Here is a 19356-nt window from a genome sequence, read left to right as displayed (position 1 = left end):
AATTTGCATATTCAGTAGTGGTGCATTGTGGGTAACCACAAATGTTCACTTATAGCTGAATTATTGCACATTTCCTTCTGTTTTAAGAAGGCAAATCACACCAAGCATTGCTTTTTAGTAGGAGGGCTTTTAGGTCTCTTTTATCCCCCTCTTCATTCCTAGTGGTTTGGGTCACCCTGAGCTCAGCTGCTTTGTTACTATGTCGTATTTGAACATGGATAACGGATAGTGTACTTGTTAAGCTCTCTGCCTCTGACACATGAGACCTGGGTTCTAATCTCGGGTCTTCCTGTTCAGTAAACCAGCATCTATTCAGTAGAGACCTTGGGCAAGACTGCCTAACAATGCTACTGCCTATTGAGCGGCCCTAGCGGCTGCAGCTCTGGTACTTTAAGTCCGCCAGGAGGAAAAGCACAATATAAATGTTCTGTGTCTCTGTTGTCTGTGTCTTGCATCTTATAGAATTTCTTCATGGAAACTCTACTCTCCTATACATTCTTATAAACTTGTAGGTCTGTGTGAACAGAACAGAAGCCAAAAATTCTGTAATAATTGCCACTGAGGTGTTTTTCCACTTTAAAGCTATCTGTCTTCTGGCATAAAACAGGAGTAGTCCAGCTAGAAACCTCTTCCGTTCTGCAGACTGCAATAGATATGTCACTGAAGAGATTGGCATTGGAGTTATATGGTATGGATTTGTGGTAGTGGTGATTCAGCACCCTGTAGAAAAAGGCACAGGAGACAAAAGAACGGGAGCCCAGTAGTGCAATATGTACGTAATCACAATGGAAGTAAGTGAATAAAAACACTACTCACAAAGGGAGGTTGTTGGGGGCAACCAACCACAGGAAGCAGGTGGAGACAACAAACCCGACTCCACTCGGGGTGGTCCTAGCCAGAACCAAAGGAAGGTCGCTCTCTTGGAGGAAAACAAGGGACAGAATCCACTAGTGGTCTGGCACCACCCCTCGGACAGGGTATGTATGGGGGTAAACTTAGCACAACGGAGGCTCCCTATGCTCAACTGATTTTTTCATTTGGCACTGCTATTGGCCTGATGAAGCGGGCTGAGACCCTTGAAACGCATTGCCTGTGCTAATAAAAATCTTTTGTATTAATTACAGAGATTTCTTAATTGAGGTAAGCTACCTCATATTACCTATCGTTTTTAAGCTGTTTTTAGATGCTTTTATCATACCAGGGCACCTCTTTCCTCCGTTCTGTATGGTATGGAGGTACTGATATGTTTAGTAAGTAGATTGTGTGTATAATTTCAGAACACCTGGATCTCAGAACATGACCCGAATATATGGAAGAACTTTATATTTGACACACCACATCTCCATCACCTCTCTTGTTGATATCAGCACAGTGCACAAAACAGAGAGAATTTGCACCATATTTGTAGCCTCCTGCATATTTGTAGCTTCCTGCATGCTTGTAGCCTCCTGCATGTTTGTAGCCTCCTGCATGCTTGTAGCCTCCTGCATGCTTGTAGCCTCCTGCATGCTTGTAGCCTCCTGCATGTTTGTAGCCTCCTGCCTACTTGTAGCCTCCTGCATGCTTGTAGCCTCCTGCATGTTTGTAGCCTCCTGCATGTTTGTAGCCTCATGCATGTTTGTAGCCTCCTGCATATTTGTAGCCTCCTGCATGTTTGTACCCTCCTGCATGTTTGTGGCCTCCTGCATTCTTGCGGCCTCCTGCATGCTTGTAGCCTCCTGCATGCTTGTAGCCTCCTGCATTCTTGTAGCCTCTGCATGTTTATGGCCTCCTGCATGTTTTTTGTGGCCTCCTGCATGGTTTTTGTGGCCTCCTGCATGTTTGTGGGTTTGTGGCCTCCTGCATGGTTTTTGTGGCCTCCTGCATGTTTGTGGCCTCCTGCATGTTTGTGGCCTCCTGCATGGTTTTTGTGGCCTCCTGCATGGTTTTTGTGGCCTCCTGCATGTTTGTGGCCTCCTGCATGTTTGTGGCCTCCTGCATGTTTGTAGCCTCCTGCATTCTTGTAGCCTCCTGCATATTTGTAGCCTCCTGCATATTTGTAGCTTCCTGCATGCTTGTAGCCTCCTGCATGTTTGTAGCCTCCTGCATGTTTGTAGCCTCCTGCATGTTTGTAGCCTCCTGCATGCTTGTAGCCTCCTGCATGCTTGTAGCCTCCTGCATGCTTGTAGCCTCCTGCATGTTTGTAGCCTCCTGCATGTTTGTAGCCTCCTGCATGTTTGTGGCCTCCTGCATTCTTGCGGCCTCCTGCATTGTTGCGGGCTCCTGCATTCTTGCGGCCTCCTGCATTGTTGCGGGCTCCTGCATTCTTGTAGCCTCCTGCATGCTTGTAGCCTCCTGCATTCTTGTAGCCTCCTGCATTCTTGTAGCCTCCTGCATTCTTGTAGCCTCCTGCATGCTTGTAGCCTCCTGCATGCTTGTAGCCTCCTGCATGCTTGTCGCCTCCTGCATGCCTGTAGCCTCCTGCATTCTTGTAGCCTCTGCATGTTTGTGGCCTCCTGCATGTTTGTGGCCTCCTGCATGTTTGTAGCCTCCTGCATTCTTGTAGCCTCCTGCATATTTGTAGCCTCTTGCATGTTTGTAGCCTCCTGCATGTTTGTAGCCTCCTGCATGTTTGTGGCCTCCTGCATTCTTGTAGCCTCCTGCATTCTTGTAGCCTCCTGCATATTTGTAGCCTCTTGCATGTTTGTAGCCTCTTGTATATGTAGCCTCCTGCATGTGGATGTTATGGTCCAGTAATATTCTCCTTTTCCTCGGTGTATGTGTCGTGATGGTATGGTGGCGTGTGTGTGTGTGCAGGTCGGTTGTCCAGAATCGTAGCATGCTTTCTGCAATAATAACCAGTAACACAAAAGCAGTTTTTTTTCACCAGCTCTTTGTCTCTACAGTGAAGGCATCAGTCAGTAGCAGTGACCTATCAGCCTTCACTGCTACTCACAATTTGGGTAAAGAGGCGCCCTGGTTGAGATAAAAGCGTCTAAAAACAGCTTAAAACAAAAAGATAATATGAGGTGGCTTACCTCAATAACGAAATCTTTGTCTGTAACAAAAGATTTTTATTTAGCACAGGCAACGCGTTTCGCAGGTCTGTGCCCGCTTCATCAGGCCAATAAAAGTGCCAACACTTTTATTGGCCTGATTTTGTTACAGACAAAGATTTCATTATTGAGGTAAGCCACCTCATATTATCTTTTTGTTTTAAGCTGTTTTTAGACGCTTTTATCTCAACCAGGGCGCCTCTTTACCCAAATTGTGCTTAGTTCACCCCCACACACTCAGTGTTTGAGGGGTGGTGACAGATCACCTGTGGGTCCACCACAGTGGATACCTGTCCCTGTTTTTCCAAGGAGAGCGACCACATCCAGGTCCCAGCTGGGACAACCCCGAGTGGAGTCGGGTTCATGGTCTCCACCTGCTTCTTACGGTCGGTTGCCCTTTGCAACCCCCCTTTGTGAGTAGTATTCCTTTTAATTCCATTCTTCATTGTATACAGACATATTACACTATTGGGCTCCCGTTTTTGTCTCCTATATTTTTTTCTCTGCAAGGTGCCGAGACACCCCCACTGCATTCCTTCACTGCTACTGATTGAGTGCAGTGATTGGCCCCATGAGGGTCCCGCCCTCAAGACCATCTGCACCAGTTAGAAAAAGGAGCAGTGGGCATCTGTGATTGGCCGGTCTGGTGCCAGCAGCCCCCCCATATTGGTTGCAGCAGGTGCCAGTGGTTAATTGGGGACTAGGGATTCATGGATGCGTGGATGAGGAGGGTAGTGTACGTACCAGGAAAGCGGGTGTGATAGCCGGAGAGGAGGCAGGTGCCAGGTGGCACAAATGGTTTGTCCAAATGCCGCCCCCTAGTTTTTGCACCTGAATCACATGATTCGGGTGGCTTCATGGTAGGTCCGCCCCTGCCTAGAGTTACTTGCAGAATGCACAAACATCACTTTGACAATTGCCTTGCTTAGGTTTGGGGTTAGTTGAGTTTTAAACAAGTGAATAAGAAGCCGTGCCAGACTGGTATAATTTAGATCTGTTTCAGAATGAAGACTGGTTCTCTTTAAGGTAAACATTATCATACCTCAGAATATGTGCTGACTGAAGATTCACAGTAAATTCCTTTTAAAAGTTGCCCTAGATCCCCTCTACAAAGTTGCCTTGGCCAGCATTTCAGCCAGCCTCGATTAGCTATTGTTTCACGGAGGAGACTCGGGCCTTTCAACGAGGAGAAAGAAATCTGTCTATTAAGCAGAAGCTATTTCGGTGTCAAGTTTAACAAAATGAAATTTTCTTCTCTTCCTGCAACAGCAGCTATTGTGGCTTTATAGTAAACTAGTTATTGAACGGGAGATGCTGGCCTGACGGCTGCGGACAATTCAATCTGCCTCTGTCCTCTTCTTTGGTGTTGACTTTGGAAATTTGGAATTGTGGCGTCCAGCAGATATTGTAATAACCGTGAAGCTGATACAATGAAAAAAGTGAGAGGGAGGTTTGTCTCAGGATATTATTTCAGCTTATTTTAGGGTATAAAACCTTATGATATGAGGAGGGGGCTACTTTAAATTCTCTTTTATATTTTTCACATTAAAATAGAAAAGGAACTAGAAGTAGTCTTGTGCTTCCAAATGTTATACACCTGCTGTGATTTCTCAAGCTTCCTGTTGAAGTGAAAATCACTTAATTTTAGGCAGCTTTTAGATACCGTCTCTGGTTGGATGAAATAGTCAGCACTACATACATGAACAATTTTTTTCCTGGTTTCTCGTTTCAGCTGCGCATGTCTTTCCTTCTGGATGGCTTTCTGCTGGGTGATGTCTCTGTGCGGCTCCATAACAACAGGACTGGCAAAGTGCGGACCAGGACTCTGTGGCACTTCACCAATGGAGAGGGACTTGGAGTTTGGCAACGTATGGTCCTCCCTCTGCAGGACGTGATGGAGAGGTGTGTTATTATACTCTGCTGTCCTGTTTGATATATTAATAAAATAGCACATATAGTAGGTGGGACAGCAATGGGGTCAAATGTGGCCCCAACCTATGCCAATATCTGTATTTGGTAACTTATGCTCCTCCCTCTACAGGACGGGCTGGAGAGGTGTGTTATGATACTTTGCTGTCCTGTCTGATATATGAATAGAATAGCACATACAGTGGAGGTAGGAAAAATGATAGCCCGCTACACCAAGGGTGGGTGTAAAAAACGTTTTCTTTCTTTATTGAATCATCAGTAGACACACAAAAGGCTGACGCGTATCGGAGCTCTGAAATGCTCCTTAATCATAGCCAACATACACAAATTCAGCACAGGTTTAAATAGTCGGGTGCCCGCCCACATTGAGCATGGCTATCCCTCTTAAAGTGACATATACATTGTTACATTTAAAATGGCAGAACCAACATACAAAGATCAAAAAGTTAAAAACCAATGATAAATTGTTCCACATCAAGATAAATAAACAGCTTAGCAACAGACATATGTTTAACAAGCAATGTGATATACAAAAATAGGATACTAGGAGAGAAGGAAGGGGGAGAAGAAGGGGAGGAAAAGGGGAAGAAAGGGAGGGGGGGGGGGAGGGGAGAGGAAAAAGGAAAACGGGCAATAAGAAACGCAGAGGGATTATGTTCTTATAGCATATGTTAAACTAACATCCATTTTAGAATTATGGATGTTAGTTTAACATATGATATAAGAACATAATCCCCCTGGGTTTCTTATTGCCCGTTTTCCTTTTTCCTCTCCCCTCCCCCCCCCCCTCCCTTTCTTCCCCTTTTCCTCCCCTTCTTCTCCCCCTTCCTTCTCTCCTAGTATCCTATTTTTGTATATCACATTGCTTGTTAAACATATGTCTGTTGCTAGGCTGTTTATTTATCTTGATGTGGAACAATTTATCATTGGTTTTTAACTTTTTGATCTTTGTATGTTGGTTCTGCCATTTTAAATGTAACAATGTATATGTCACTTTAAGAGGGATAGCCATGCTCAATGTGGGCGGGCACCCGACTATTTAAACCTGTGCTGAATTTGTGTATGTTGGCTATGATTAAGGAGCCTTTCAGAGCTCCGATACGCGTCAGCCTTTTGTGTGTCTACTGATGATTCAATAAAGAAAGAAAAAGTTTTTTACACCCACCCTTGGAGTAGCGGGCTATCATTTTTCCTACCTGCATCTTCTGAGACCTGTGGTGCCTGCTCCCTTGGGGATAAGCAGCGGTGGTGGTAGCGTTCCTGCTTTCTCCTGCAAGTGGCTTGCAAAAGTATTCGGCCCCCTTGAAGTTTTCCACACTTTGTCACATTACTGCCACAAACATTAATCAATTTTATTGAAATTCTACGTGAAAGACCAATACAAAGTGGTGTACACGTGAGAAGTGGAACGAAAATCATACATGATTCCAAACATTTTTTACAAATCAATAACTGCAAAGTGGGGGGTGTGTAATTATTCAGCCCCCTTTGGTCTGAGTGCCATCAGTTGCCCATAGACATTGCCTGATGAGTGCTAATGACTAAATAGAGTGCACCTGTGTGTAATCTAATGTCAGTACAAATACAGCTGCTCTGTGACAGCCTCAGAGGTTGTCTAAGAGAATATTGGGAGCAACAACACCATGAAGTCCAAAGAACACACCAGACAGGTCAGAGATAAAGTAATTGAGAAATTTAAAGCAGGCTTAGGCTACAAAAAGATTTCCAAAGCCTTGAACATCCCACAGAGCACAGTTCAAGTGATCATTTAGAAATAGAAGGAGTGTGGCACAACTGTAAACCTACCAAGACAAGGCCGTCCACCTAAACTCACAGGCCGAACTGGGAAAGCGCTGATCAGAAATGCAGTCAAGAGGCCCATGGCGACTCTGGACGAGCTGCGGAGATCTACAGTTCAGGTGGGGGAATCTGTCCACAGGACAAGTATTAGTCGCGCACTGCACAAAGTTATCTCTTATGGAAGAGTGACAAGAAGAAAGCCATTGTTAACAGAAAAGCATAAGAAGTCCCGTTATCAGTTTGCCACAAGCCATGTGGGGGACACAGCAAACATGTGTAAGAAGGTGCTCTGGGCGGATGAGACCAAAATGGAACTTTTTGGCCAAAATGCAAAACGCTATGTGTGGCAAAAGGTGGTTCTACAAAGTATTGACTCAGGGGGCTGAATAATTACGCACACCCCACTTTGCAGTTATAGATTTGTAAAAAAATGTTTGGAATAATGTATGATTTTCGTTCCACTTCTCACGTGTACACCACTTTGTATTGGTCTTTCACGTGGAATTCCAATAAAATTGATTCATGTTTGTGGCAGTAATGTGACAAAATGTGGAAAACTTCAAGGGGGCCAAATACTTTTGCAACCCACTGTATAGTAGGTGGGGCAGCAATGGGGTCAAATGTGGCCCAAACCTATACCAATATCTGTATTTGGTAACGTATTGTCCTTCCTCTGCAGGACCTGCAGGAGAGGTGCGTTATCATAATTTGCTGTCTTGTCTGATGAACAAATAGAAAAGCACATAGGTGGAACAGCAATGGGGTCAAATGTGGCTCCATCCTATGACAATATCTATATTTGGCAATATAAGGGCCTCCCTCTAGGGAGTGTGCTAGAGAAGTGTGTTCTTATAATTTGCTGACCTGTCTAATAAACAAATAGAATAGCACATTGGTAGGACAGCAATGTGGTTAAATGTAGTCCTATCCTATTCCAATATCTATGTGATAATTAATTGCATGTGCAGTACTAATGGTAAATATAACTTTCCTGGAGTCTCCTATTCTTATTTTCAACTTAAAGGCTGAAGTTTTAAGTGTGAAGCATACACAGCAGCCATGTCAGTGTGATGTACAATCTGGTTCATTTAGCTCCCACATAAATTATAATCATTTCAACTTTTCAGAATTCTCTTGTTGTCAGGAGTCTTTATTCAGCCAGATCCAAGTGTTTTGCTTTGTAAGTACTTTGAAGGTGAGCTGCTGCTGTTAGACTTCTCCTACTGCACAGATAAAAGCATCGGTTTATTAACCCCTGCAAAAAATATATATAATAAGTATAATAAATATATATAAGTGACAAGTTCTCTTTAGGGTCCTGATTCACTAATTTCTGGTAAACTTGCCGTGGGCAGGTAGCACACGGTAATTTTACTGGTGCCAATGGACGGGGAGTAGTGCACGTTGCGTAATTCCGCTACTTGTGTATCAAGCCACATGTCAGTTCAGGTATGCTTTAAATTACACCTGAAGTGAGAGGAATATGGTGGCTGGCATATTTACTTTTATTTAAATAATGCAGATTGCCTGGCTGTCCTGCTGATCTCTTTGACTGCAGTAGTGTCTGAATCACACACCTGAAACAAGCATGCAGCTAATCCAGTGAGGCTTCAGTCAGAAACCTCTCATTTGCATGCTTGTTCGGGGTCCATGGCTAAAAGTACTAGAGGCAGAGGATCAGCAGGACAACCAGGCAGGAAGCAAATATGTCAGCCTCCATATCGCTCTCGGTTCAGGCATGGAAAGGCCATTATTTAAGTATAGCCGATCAATGGGGAACAGTGCCAAAATGTTTAAAGGGGAACTGAAGAGAGAGGTATATGGAGGCTGTCATGTTTATTTCCTTTTAGACAATACCAGTTGCCTGGCAGCCCTGCTGATCCTCTGCCTCTAATACTATTAGCCATAGCCCCTGAACAAGCATGCAGCAGATCAGGTGTTTCAGTGGTTCAGACTTATAAGTCTGATCTGACAAGACTAGCTGCATGCTTGTTTCTGGTTTTAATCAGATACTACTGCAGAGAAATAGACCAGCAGGGCTGCCAGGCAACTGGTATTGATTAAAAGGAAATAAACATGACAGCCTCCATATACCTCTCTCTTCAGTTCCCCTTTAACTGGAGGTATCACCAGCCACCCAAATGACCTGCCGTACAATTAAAATGTGCGTTGAGTGGACCTATTGTGAACAATTCATCTCCCCCCCCAGATTGTCACCCAGAGATCCTTTGCTTTTCATCCACAGATTCTGGCTGGAGATTCATGCTTCCTGGTCCAAGGACTCTGACTCCATCATAGCATTCGACAATGTGTCCCTCAGCCTGGGCTGCTACCTGACTAGTAAGTACAGCGCATTTATATCTGAGCGGGAAAAAAAACTATCTTTAAAATCTACCACTTGCCACTTGTTCAAAAGTGTTCATTTAAAGTATACCGGAGGAAGATGGTGACCTAAAAAATAGATACTTACCAAGTAAGTATAGCCCAGGGCAGCACGGTGGTGTAGAGGTTAGCGCTCTCTCCTTCCAGCGTTGGGTCCCTGGTTCGAATCCCAGCCAGGGCACAATCTGCATGGAGTTTGTATGTTCTCCCCCTTTCTGTGTTGGTTTCCTCCGGGCACTCCAGTTTCCTCCCACATCCCAAAAACATACAAATAAGTTAATTGGCTTCTCCTAAATTGACCTTAGACTACATACATACACTACACAATATATACAGAGACATAGGACTATACAGGGGCGTAGCAATAGGGGGTGCAGCGGTAGCGACCGCATCGGGGCCCTTGGGCCAGAGGGGCCCCGAATGGCCCTCCCTCAACTACAGTATTAGCTCTATATTGGTCCTGTGCTCATAATAATCATTTATATATATACTTTGAATAGTGGTAATCATTAACAAACTATTCCCCATCCCCTTCTTGCACCTCTGACATTGTAGTTGCCATTGGCAGCTTTTAGTGCGCCGTTTCAATTGCTATGTATAGAGTGCATGGGGGGCCCCATTGTAAAACTTGCATCGGGGCCCACAGCTCCTTAGCTACGCCACTGGGACTATAGTAGGGATTAGATTGTGAGCCCCTCTTAGGGACAGTTAGTGACATGACTATGTACTCTGTACAGCGCTGTGGAAGATGTCGGCGCTATAATAATAATAGGCTTCCCATGTTCTGCTCGCCTCCACCATTGGCGACTCCAAGAACAGCACATGTGCAGCAGCCTCAGATCGCGGACTTTAATTTGGCTCGATTGATTGGTCCAGTGTCAAGCTACATAACACAGGCAGGCATGCACGCAGGGCCGGCCCTAGACTTTTTGCCGCCTGAGGCAAAATTAGAAAAAATCGCCGCCCCCCCCAGCCGTGGGTGGGGGAGGGGGGGGCGCCGAGCTGGAGGGGTAGCTGACAGAAAGGGGGTATTGGGCCTAGTGGTGGGGGGGGGGGGGGGGGTCGGACCCCCCCTCCCTCGCCTGGGTCCCCCGATCTGCGCTCCTCCTCCAGCGTTAAGTAACCAGCGTGCATAAAGATGAAGAGGCAACGGGCGGGGGAATCACTCACCTCTTCCGCGTTCCTTCGTGCGCTCCACTGACGTCACCTCCTGCAAGGCCGTCCACTTACAATACAGTGGGCGGCATTGCCGGAAGTGACGTCAGTGGAGCATTCTGTCAGCTACCCCTCCAGCTCGGCGGGCGGCACCCAGCATCCATGGACAGGTGGGAGCCGCCCCCCCAGATCTGCCGCCTGAGGCAAATGTTTCACCCCGCCTCATGAGCGGGCCGGCTCTGCATGCACGCCTGGAAATAGGTGGGATGGAAGCCTAACTGACTGGGTTAAAGGTGAGCAGACATGTTAGCCCTACCCCCCCCCCCCCCCACACACACACACACACACACACACGCACACACGGCGGGATAGGTCCTCTTCACTCCTCTTCAGTGTACAAGTGCCATGCAGCCAATCAACATGCGGCTTCCGTCTCTATCACATGGCATGCATGAAAGTCGCATGGAGATTGGCTCTACGAAGCTTGTACACTAAAAAGGAATTAAGAGGACCTGTCCCGCTGCCAGGAGGAGGTAATGTTTAACGCTCCACTGTTGCTCTGCATTATGTACTGGAGCGCCCCAAAGCGGTGGGGCTGTGGGAGCTGTTTTTATGCCCCTGGCTCAGAGAAGGGTTTCCTGCATGAGAAGTATAGGAATAAGGGGCACATGCTGGCTCCTTTTCATTTATTCTATAAAGAACTCTGAATAAGATCTTACATAAATCAGCCTGCATTTTGTAATACAGTGATGCACCACTTACCGTGTACAGCCATTATTTAGTTTTATGTATTTTTTCTTGTAATAAACGTCTGGTTTCCTGCAGGTAACGGTGAAATTGCAGCGCAGACGGTATTGTATCTGTCGAGCAACCTCTTAATGGAGAGCAGCAGCCAGAAGAGGAATGAGACGGGACAGCAGCACTTGGAGGAAGACAACATCCCCATGCAGCAGCCCACCAATCCAGGTACTGCTCTGCTACCAGGTGACATCAATGGGGAGCCAATGCCAGGCTAGCTTAGCTTTTATTTCCCATGGTTCCTTGTCCATAGCATCGCCTGCAGTCAGCTACCGATACAGCAAGAGGCAGATCAGGTCTCTTTAGGCCTGGCTCACACTCAGAAGAACAAAAAAAAGGAACATCTGAACTCTACCGCAAAAAAAGAAATTAAAAACCCACCAAAAGTGATAAATGCCCTTTTGCCGACATTTTTATTAAAAGTAGGGATGCTCATTCGGATTCCACGAAATTCCGATCGGAAATTGCATTTCCGCATCGGAATGCGGAAATCGGTAATGCAAGTGCGTTAGGCGGATTTCCGCCGAAATCACGGAAATTTCCGCCGGAAATCGCGGAAATTCCGCCCAACTTTAACATCGATTTTCTCAAAAACTTTAAGGTCTTTTTGAAAACTTTTTTTTGCATCTTGTTCAGCTATTAACCGCTAAAGTCGGCGGATTTTTACTGTAATGTAAAATGCAGAAAATCCGCATCTGCCTATTTTCTGCATTTACATTACAGTAAAAATCCGCCGACTTTAGCGGTTAATAGCAAAGCCCCCATGAGTCCTAGAAACAACAAGTTTTCAGGGTTTATTAAGCAGAATCTCCTGAACAAGATGCAAAAAAAGTTTTCAAAAAGACCTTATAGTTTTTGAGCAAATCGATGTTAAAGCCGGGCGAAATTTCCGCGATTTCCGGCGGAAATTACACATTGCAATGCGGAAATTGGTAGCGGAAAGCGGAATCGGTATTTGGCAATGGTGGAATGCGGATTTACAGCGGAATCGGAAATTGGCATTTCCGACCATCCCTAATTGAAAGTCAATTTGTCCATGGCCGCATTTGCACCCATTTTCTCTGATACCCTTAATCCAGCTTTGAGTGAGTGAGAACGCAGCCAGGCAGTGCTGAGGATCTACAGTGTAAACTGGCGCTACAGGTATTTTCCCTTCTGTTTTTTTTCTCTTCTTGGTAAGGTATCTGAAAGCGAGACAGAAGCTGTACAGAGCCGGGGCGTCAGCGTGTCCTGCTCAATCATATCACGGTGTGCCTGGCCTGTTAATGGCGAGAGTGTCGATCCTCCTGCATGTATCATGGCTGTCGGCCAATGCCTCAAAATAGACTTTGGACGGACTATTAACTCCTAGTCGAGTTTTATTATTGATCGTTAAACATGAAAGGCTACCTCTGCACAGCACGCCATAACTCCAGCGCCCCGTCTGCCATCATTTAGCCCATATGGTTAATACATTAAATATTTATTACAAAGCCGCGGGAGCAGGGCACAGCGTAATGAGCGCAAGTTCACAGCAGACACACAGCGGCCATTACCAGCCGCGCTCGACGTACCTCCGCGATCTGCATATGTTTACCTGGACAGCCGGCTTGTGATCGATCGCCGCGCAGGTTAGTCACGCTTCGCCATCAGCTCGCTTACACCGGTAATTCTGCTGGAATAAATTGCGTTTATAGCGCGGAGAGATGATCCGGTTATCGTGAATAGGCAGCGCCTGGGGTAGGGGATATTGCATTGTTTATACCGCTATTATCACTCAGCTGGAATGCGGATGTAAAATCCTGCGGTGCAGATTTTACCCTGGCTTAGGTCTAAATGACTTGTCAAATTACACTTGGCTTTTTCCGTGACTCCGTGAGTGTTTTAATTAGCCGACCAATAAATATGGAGGAGGATGCAAAATAGGCTGGAAAGATATGGAGAGAGATCAGGACCATCTCTGACTAATTTAGTGCCCAAAGCAAGACAACTTTGTGCCCCTTTGCCCCTACTGGTGTTCCTAGGAGTGCGCATCACAGCAATGACACTATTACACTGCGTATCAAATTATTAAGCAAATGATTTTTTTTCTCTAACTTTCCTAAACAGTCGATGCACGTGGCAGGCAGCATCATTTTTTAACTATTTCTGCTGCGGTGCCGCGCTTCGGTGCGTGATCGCGGCGCCCCCGTGGTGTCCCCCTGTAGCCCTGGGATCAGTGAACGGAAACATGGTTCCCGATCACCGATCCATCTCCCCAGCAGTAAAACCGAAGCGCTCTTACTAGAGGCTTCAGTTTTTCTGCCCGGAAAAATTTCCGCATCCCCCTTGTACTTCCGCTTAGCGAGAAGCACAAGGAGGGGGAAAAAATGCAAGGTGGCCAAATAATAAAACTACATCTACATATTTTTTACATTACAATTTACACATATAATAACATAAAAAATTAACTGTTATTTCCCACACCAAAATATTACCCAAATAACATTTTTAATGGAAAAAAAAAATTACAATAAAAAAAAAAGACAAATAGTTACCTAAGGGTCTGAACTTTTTAAATATGCATTTGAAAGGGGTATACTACGAACATTTTTTTAAATTATAAGCTTGTAAATAGTGATGGACGCAAAACTGAAAAAATGCACCTTTATTTCCAAATAAAATATTGGCGCCATACATTTTGAAAATTTAAATGGTGTCATAACCAAGACAAACGGGCAAATAATATACATAGGTTTTAATCCCGATCACCGATCCAGCTCCTCAGCAGAAAAACCGAAGCGCTCTTACTAGAGGCTTCAGTTTTTCTCCCTGGAAAAATTTCCGCATCCCCCTTGTACTTCCGCTTAGCGAGAAGCACAAGGAAGGGGAAAAAAATGCAAGGTGGCCAAATAGTAAAACTACATCTACATATTTTTACATTACAATTTACACATATAATAACATAAAAAATTAACTGTTATTTCCCACACCAAAATATTACCCAAATAACATTTTTAAAGAAAAAACGAAGCGCTCTTACTAGAGGCTTCAGTTTTTCTCCCTGGAAAAATTTCCGCATCCCCCTTGTACTTCCGCTTAGCGAGAAGCACAAGGAGGGGGAAAAAATGCAAGGTGGCCAAATAGTAAAACTACATCTACACATTTTTACATTACAATTTACACATATAATAACTTAAAAAATTAACTGTTATTTCCCACACCAAAATATTACCCAAATAACATTTTTAATAGAAAAAAAAATTACAATTAAAAAAAAAAAAAAAAAAAAGACAAATAGTTACCTAAGGGTCTGAACTTTTTAAATATGCATTTGAAAGGGGTATACTACGAACATTTTTTTAAATTATAAGCTTGTAAATAGTGATGGACGCAAAACTGAAAAAATGCACCTTTATTTCCAAATAAAATATTGGCGCCATACATTGTGAAAATTTAAATGGTGTCATAACCGAGACAAACGGGCAAATAATATACATAGGTTTTAATCATGGTAGCGTGGATTATTTTAAAGCTATAATGGACGAAAACTGAGAAATCATGAAATCTTCCATTTTTTTCTTATTATTCCTGTTAAAATACATTTATAAAAAAAAAATTCTTAGCAAAATGTACCACCCAAAGAAAACCTAATTAGTGGCGGAAAAAACAAGATATAGATCAATAAATTGTGACAAGTAGTGATAAAGTTATTAGCGAATGAATGGGAGGTGAAAATTGCTCTGATGCATAAGGTGAAAAATCCCCGCGGGCTGAAATGGTTAAAGCAGCAGGGACAGACATATGAGGAAAAAAACAACACATATATAAGTAGATAAATATTTGTTCTACTTACATATCATATGTGTTGTACTGTCCATGTTTTTATTTCAGTAAATTCTGTATAGTTAATATATAGAAAACTGTTCCAGGCATTTTTCATCCTTACTGCCTCTGACTGAAGTCAATCCTGATGTCATTTCCTCCCTTACTATTTTTTTCTTCTCCTAGACACTGCACGGTCATATCTAGCTTTCTTTCTAAACACATGTGAGCACAGCATAAATCATATTTAAGCAGCTTCTGCAGAAGGGTGAGGTGTATTTCCCTTCTTACCCTCCTGTCACACTTAACTGCCCTTAGGCAATCGATGAGGAGCAGGAATGTGGGAGGGGAGATAACATGCTCCCCCCCCCCCCCCGGCAATGTTCCAGAATAGAGCCAGGCTGACTGAGATTGGATTCATCAAAGCAAAAACATTTATGTATATATTAGAATGCTTGTAAGCTGCATAATAAACACAGAGCAGTGGGTAAATGTAATTTGATTTTGGGGCTGACAATCCCTCTTTAAAGAAACACTGAAGCGAAAAAAAAATATGATATAGTGAATTGGTTGTGTACTATGAATAATTACTAGAAGATTTGCAGCAAAGAAAATATTCTCATACTTTTATTTTCAGGTATATAGTGTTTTTTCTAACATTGCATCATTCTATAATATGTGCACATTACACAACACTCAGCATTCAAAATGAGTCTTTCAGAGCAGTCTGTGAAGTAATGACCTCTCCTCTAGCAGAGGAAAAGTAAATAGTCCAGGAACAGTTGAGATAATAAAAGTCAGATAACAGCCCTCTCCACGACTAACTTAGTCGGAGAGTTTAATGGCTTGTTTGCATAGAGATAACAACTGGAGTTTCTCAACTCTTCCTGTACTGGAAGCAATTACACTGATGTATCTGATCTTAATGTTTTATTTCTTAGCTGTGCTACACATACAAATCATAATATCATAATTTTTTTTTCTCTTCAGTGTCTCTTTAAGGTGGCCATAGTTTACTCAAACAGTAAAGATGGAAATGCCTGAAAACAGTTTTCTCTTTATTTACTAAATACAATGCACTGGGATCAAAATGTATTTATCTACTTATACTGTATATGTGGTTTTGTTCATGGGATAGTATGGCTGTCCCTGCTCACTGCATCCTCACAACTTTGCCCCTGGCAGCAAAAAGTCTAGAACCGTCCCTGGTTCTAATCAGTTCCTTGGTAGACTACAAAGGAATGTGCACATTTCAAAGCAGTGCAACTACTAGAAGCAGACTCCATCCATACTTATCATTTGTCCTGTTATAACAGTCTCCTCCCTCTCTTGCAGGCTATTGGCTGTTCACCACATGTGGGGCCAGCGGTCCTCATGGACCCAGTCAGAAACTCTGCGATGAAGCCTATGAAAACTTCACTGTGATAGTAGGAACCGGCACCCTGAAGGGCGTACAGATCTGGCGGGTGCCCGAAACCAACCGCTACAGGTGAATATTGTTATTAAGCAATTCCCTCCTGAAGCTGCTGGGCTGATTAAACACTTGAACAGAAAGTGGTAACTGGGTGTGTCTACATAGGAACTGCTCAGAGTGTTTGCATACAGAGTTTTTGGTATGTTATTTATCAGTTGGGATAGTCAGTGAGATATATCGTATATACTTGCATATAAGCCAAGGTACCCACTTTTCCCTTAGAAACCAGGAAAAAGTGATTGACTCGTGTATAAGCACCCTCCCCAGTATAGCCCCTATACTGGGGAGGGGGCTTATACACGAGTCAATCACTTTAGCCAGATGTGCTTCCAGTACAAGTCAGCCCACCTCCCCATAGCCAGATGTGCCCCAAGGATGATACAGCTGTGTCTTAAGATGCCACTTGATGGTGTCATAGATATGGGACACAGCGATTGCCACACAGGAAGAATCCCCGATCATTACACCGCTTAGATGTTGATCGCACTCTCCACTCCACAAGCCAGGGGACACAGGTAGTCTTAAGCAGAGCACTCATGCTATCAGTGTTGCTTGCGAATTTTCGCCCAAGTCATTTTTGCATTGAAAATGCTATTTTCGACTTTGAAAATACATTTGCGAAAACACGTTTTTTCACACAAAAAAACAATTTGCCCGAATTTTTTACTGAAATTGCCTGAATTTTTGCTTAAATTGCCATTCATGATTTAAAAGCTAATTACCTTTTAAGGGCTGATTCACACGGGCGCCTGCCCGGCTTTCAGTGGCGTGACTTTCAACGGCGTTGCGGTGGCGTTGCATTCGGGCTTTTGGTGGCTTATTAGCAGCGGCGGTTAACAGTCCCAGGACGCTACATGTAGTGTCCAGGGTTGCCTCGAGCGCCAGGGAAAATCAGGATCTGAAAGCCGCATTCGTGCAAATGCCGGAAAAAGACCAGTACAAACACTCCCATTCACTTGAATGGGAGCATTTAACGCGGAGTCCCGAACGCCGGGACAGACGCCCGTGTGAACGAGCCCTAAAGCTAAAAATAGCAAAAAATTAGAGAAATCACAGATTTTTTTTTTAAGCAAAAAATCGCTAAAAATTTGAAAAATCATAAACATATTACAAAATGATTTTCGAATACTTTTTTTGCTCAAATGCCGAATTTTACATAATTTTCACAAAAATAAATGCAAAAAATAAATGCCGCCATTTTTGCTCATCTGTATGCAATATATGAAAACCTTTATTTGTGGAGATAATTATACTACTGAAAAGGTTTAGGAGACTCTGTAAAAAGTTTTAGAATAGTAATACCTGTAGGGAGAAAAGTTACCATACATTTTATATAAAGAAAAGGTGTTTAAAAACAAAAGTACAAAGCAAAGTATAAAAAGAATTCTAAGAAGTGATCCTCATTACAGAGGACAATCCGGCAACATCCTCTCCCACTATAGTATTTCCTTGCCGTGGAAACGCACTGGTTTCGCCATCCGGGAGGAGACGGCGCCATCTGTTAGCAACTTCCTGACAACTTGCTGTTATGTCAGTGCAATATTGCCGATAGCAACTCGTAAATGATACATAACGAAAAAACAACTGGGAAACAACTCATCCTAGAACCCTGAGCCGGAGATAAGCAATGTGCCATATAGAACTACATCTGTAGTGTCAAAACTAGCTCCTGTGTGACTTCCATGCTGGATGAGCCATACATTGTACTTCCTGTATAACGGCTTCACAACCAGCTCATACATGATTCCTGACTTTATCCAGCATATCAATGTTTAATGTATGTGAAGTAGGTAAAATACACAATGTATAGATAATGAAACTGTTCTAGTGCAGCTAGAGCACATGGGGCCCCATCAAGCCCGGATTTACCTCACAGGAGCCTATAGGCACAGATGTCCTGACACCTTAGACTTTGCCCTCTAGGAATCTACAAACCCCTGCCGAACCGCAGTGCAAGTGTGCTGGCTGGGCCAGCTGTCACTTCTCCCTTACTTCCCTTGCCCATCATAAGTAGCTAGAGGTGCCCCCAAGTATTAGATAGCTAGAGGAACCTCAGTATTAAGTAGCTAGAGGTGCCCCTGACTGAAGGGAAATCTCATCACTGGAATGCCAAGAGCAGGGTGAGAAACCTCTCATTTATGCTCTGCTTGGGACTCTGCATAAGGAAGGATGGAGAGAGAAGCTCAGAGAGGGGAGTGCGCCGCCTTTCCATCATCAGGCGCCTGTAGGCACGTACCTACAGTGCCTTATGGTAAATATGGGCCTGGGCCCCATAGCAAAGTTTTGGTTGAAACCTCCCAACACCCCCCCCCCCCCCAACCTTCAAGAGAAAAAGGTACATTGGATAAGGGCCATTATCTTCTGTTGACAGTTCTTTCTTCTCATAATGTGGTCAAGGTATGATAGTCATTCACTAAGAGCGAGGGCAGTGGTGGTTCATATACTGGCAGGATGTAGGTAGGATGGGGTGTACACTGACTTAATAGGGCCCCCTGCGAAAATGATAGCATGGGGCGCCTTTTTTCCCAAACCCCATGCAAGTCACATGATCGGGAGCCGCTGAATGGCAGCAGAGAGTGTTCTGCTGTGAAGCAGCTTCTGGAAGCAGGACAAAATGTACACGTTCCTGCACATAGATTTTGTAAGCGAACGGGGAGGGTTTTTTTTGTTAACTGGCCACACTTGCGGTTGGGGAGAGTAGGGCCTATTATAAACTCAGGAATATAATAATAAAAACTCAGGAAACCAAAAATTGCAAAATCTACTTTTTATTTTAATATTCCAAAAAGTGCCGAAATGTGTATACAATATCTTCAATCACGTGGTAAAGTGCATATAGTTTGATAGAAAAGGCAACAACATTGATTTGTTTCGGGTCCACGACCCTTCTTCAGGCCTTTGTACATACAATGAATATCTGCACAATCTAAATACACAGCAGCATCTCATCTGGACAACACTTAAGCCAGGATAGACCACCAACAGAAGTTCAAGAATCAA

At 43.9% G+C, this 19356-nt stretch overlaps 1 protein-coding gene across 9 annotated transcripts in view; it reads left to right on the top strand.

The window, feature by feature from the left end:
• ALK (ALK receptor tyrosine kinase) overlaps window positions 1–19356 on the top strand; it is a 942963-nt gene that overhangs the window by 816163 nt on the left and 107444 nt on the right. For all 9 annotated transcript variants that reach the window (XM_068232762.1, XM_068232763.1, XM_068232765.1 and 6 more), the window contains 4 exons: window positions 4768–4937; window positions 9010–9104; window positions 11127–11267; window positions 16218–16371. In XM_068232762.1, coding sequence (XP_068088863.1) covers window positions 4768–4937; window positions 9010–9104; window positions 11127–11267; window positions 16218–16371 — 560 coding nt within the window. The remainder of the gene's footprint in view (window positions 1–4767; window positions 4938–9009; window positions 9105–11126; window positions 11268–16217; window positions 16372–19356) is intronic.

This window comes from Hyperolius riggenbachi, chromosome 4 (genome assembly GCF_040937935.1).
Source record: "Hyperolius riggenbachi isolate aHypRig1 chromosome 4, aHypRig1.pri, whole genome shotgun sequence".
In the NCBI taxonomy this organism is placed as follows: Eukaryota; Metazoa; Chordata; class Amphibia; order Anura; family Hyperoliidae; genus Hyperolius; species Hyperolius riggenbachi.
The sequence above is the reverse complement of the archived record's forward strand: the minus strand, read 5'-3'. Positions and strand labels throughout refer to the sequence as shown.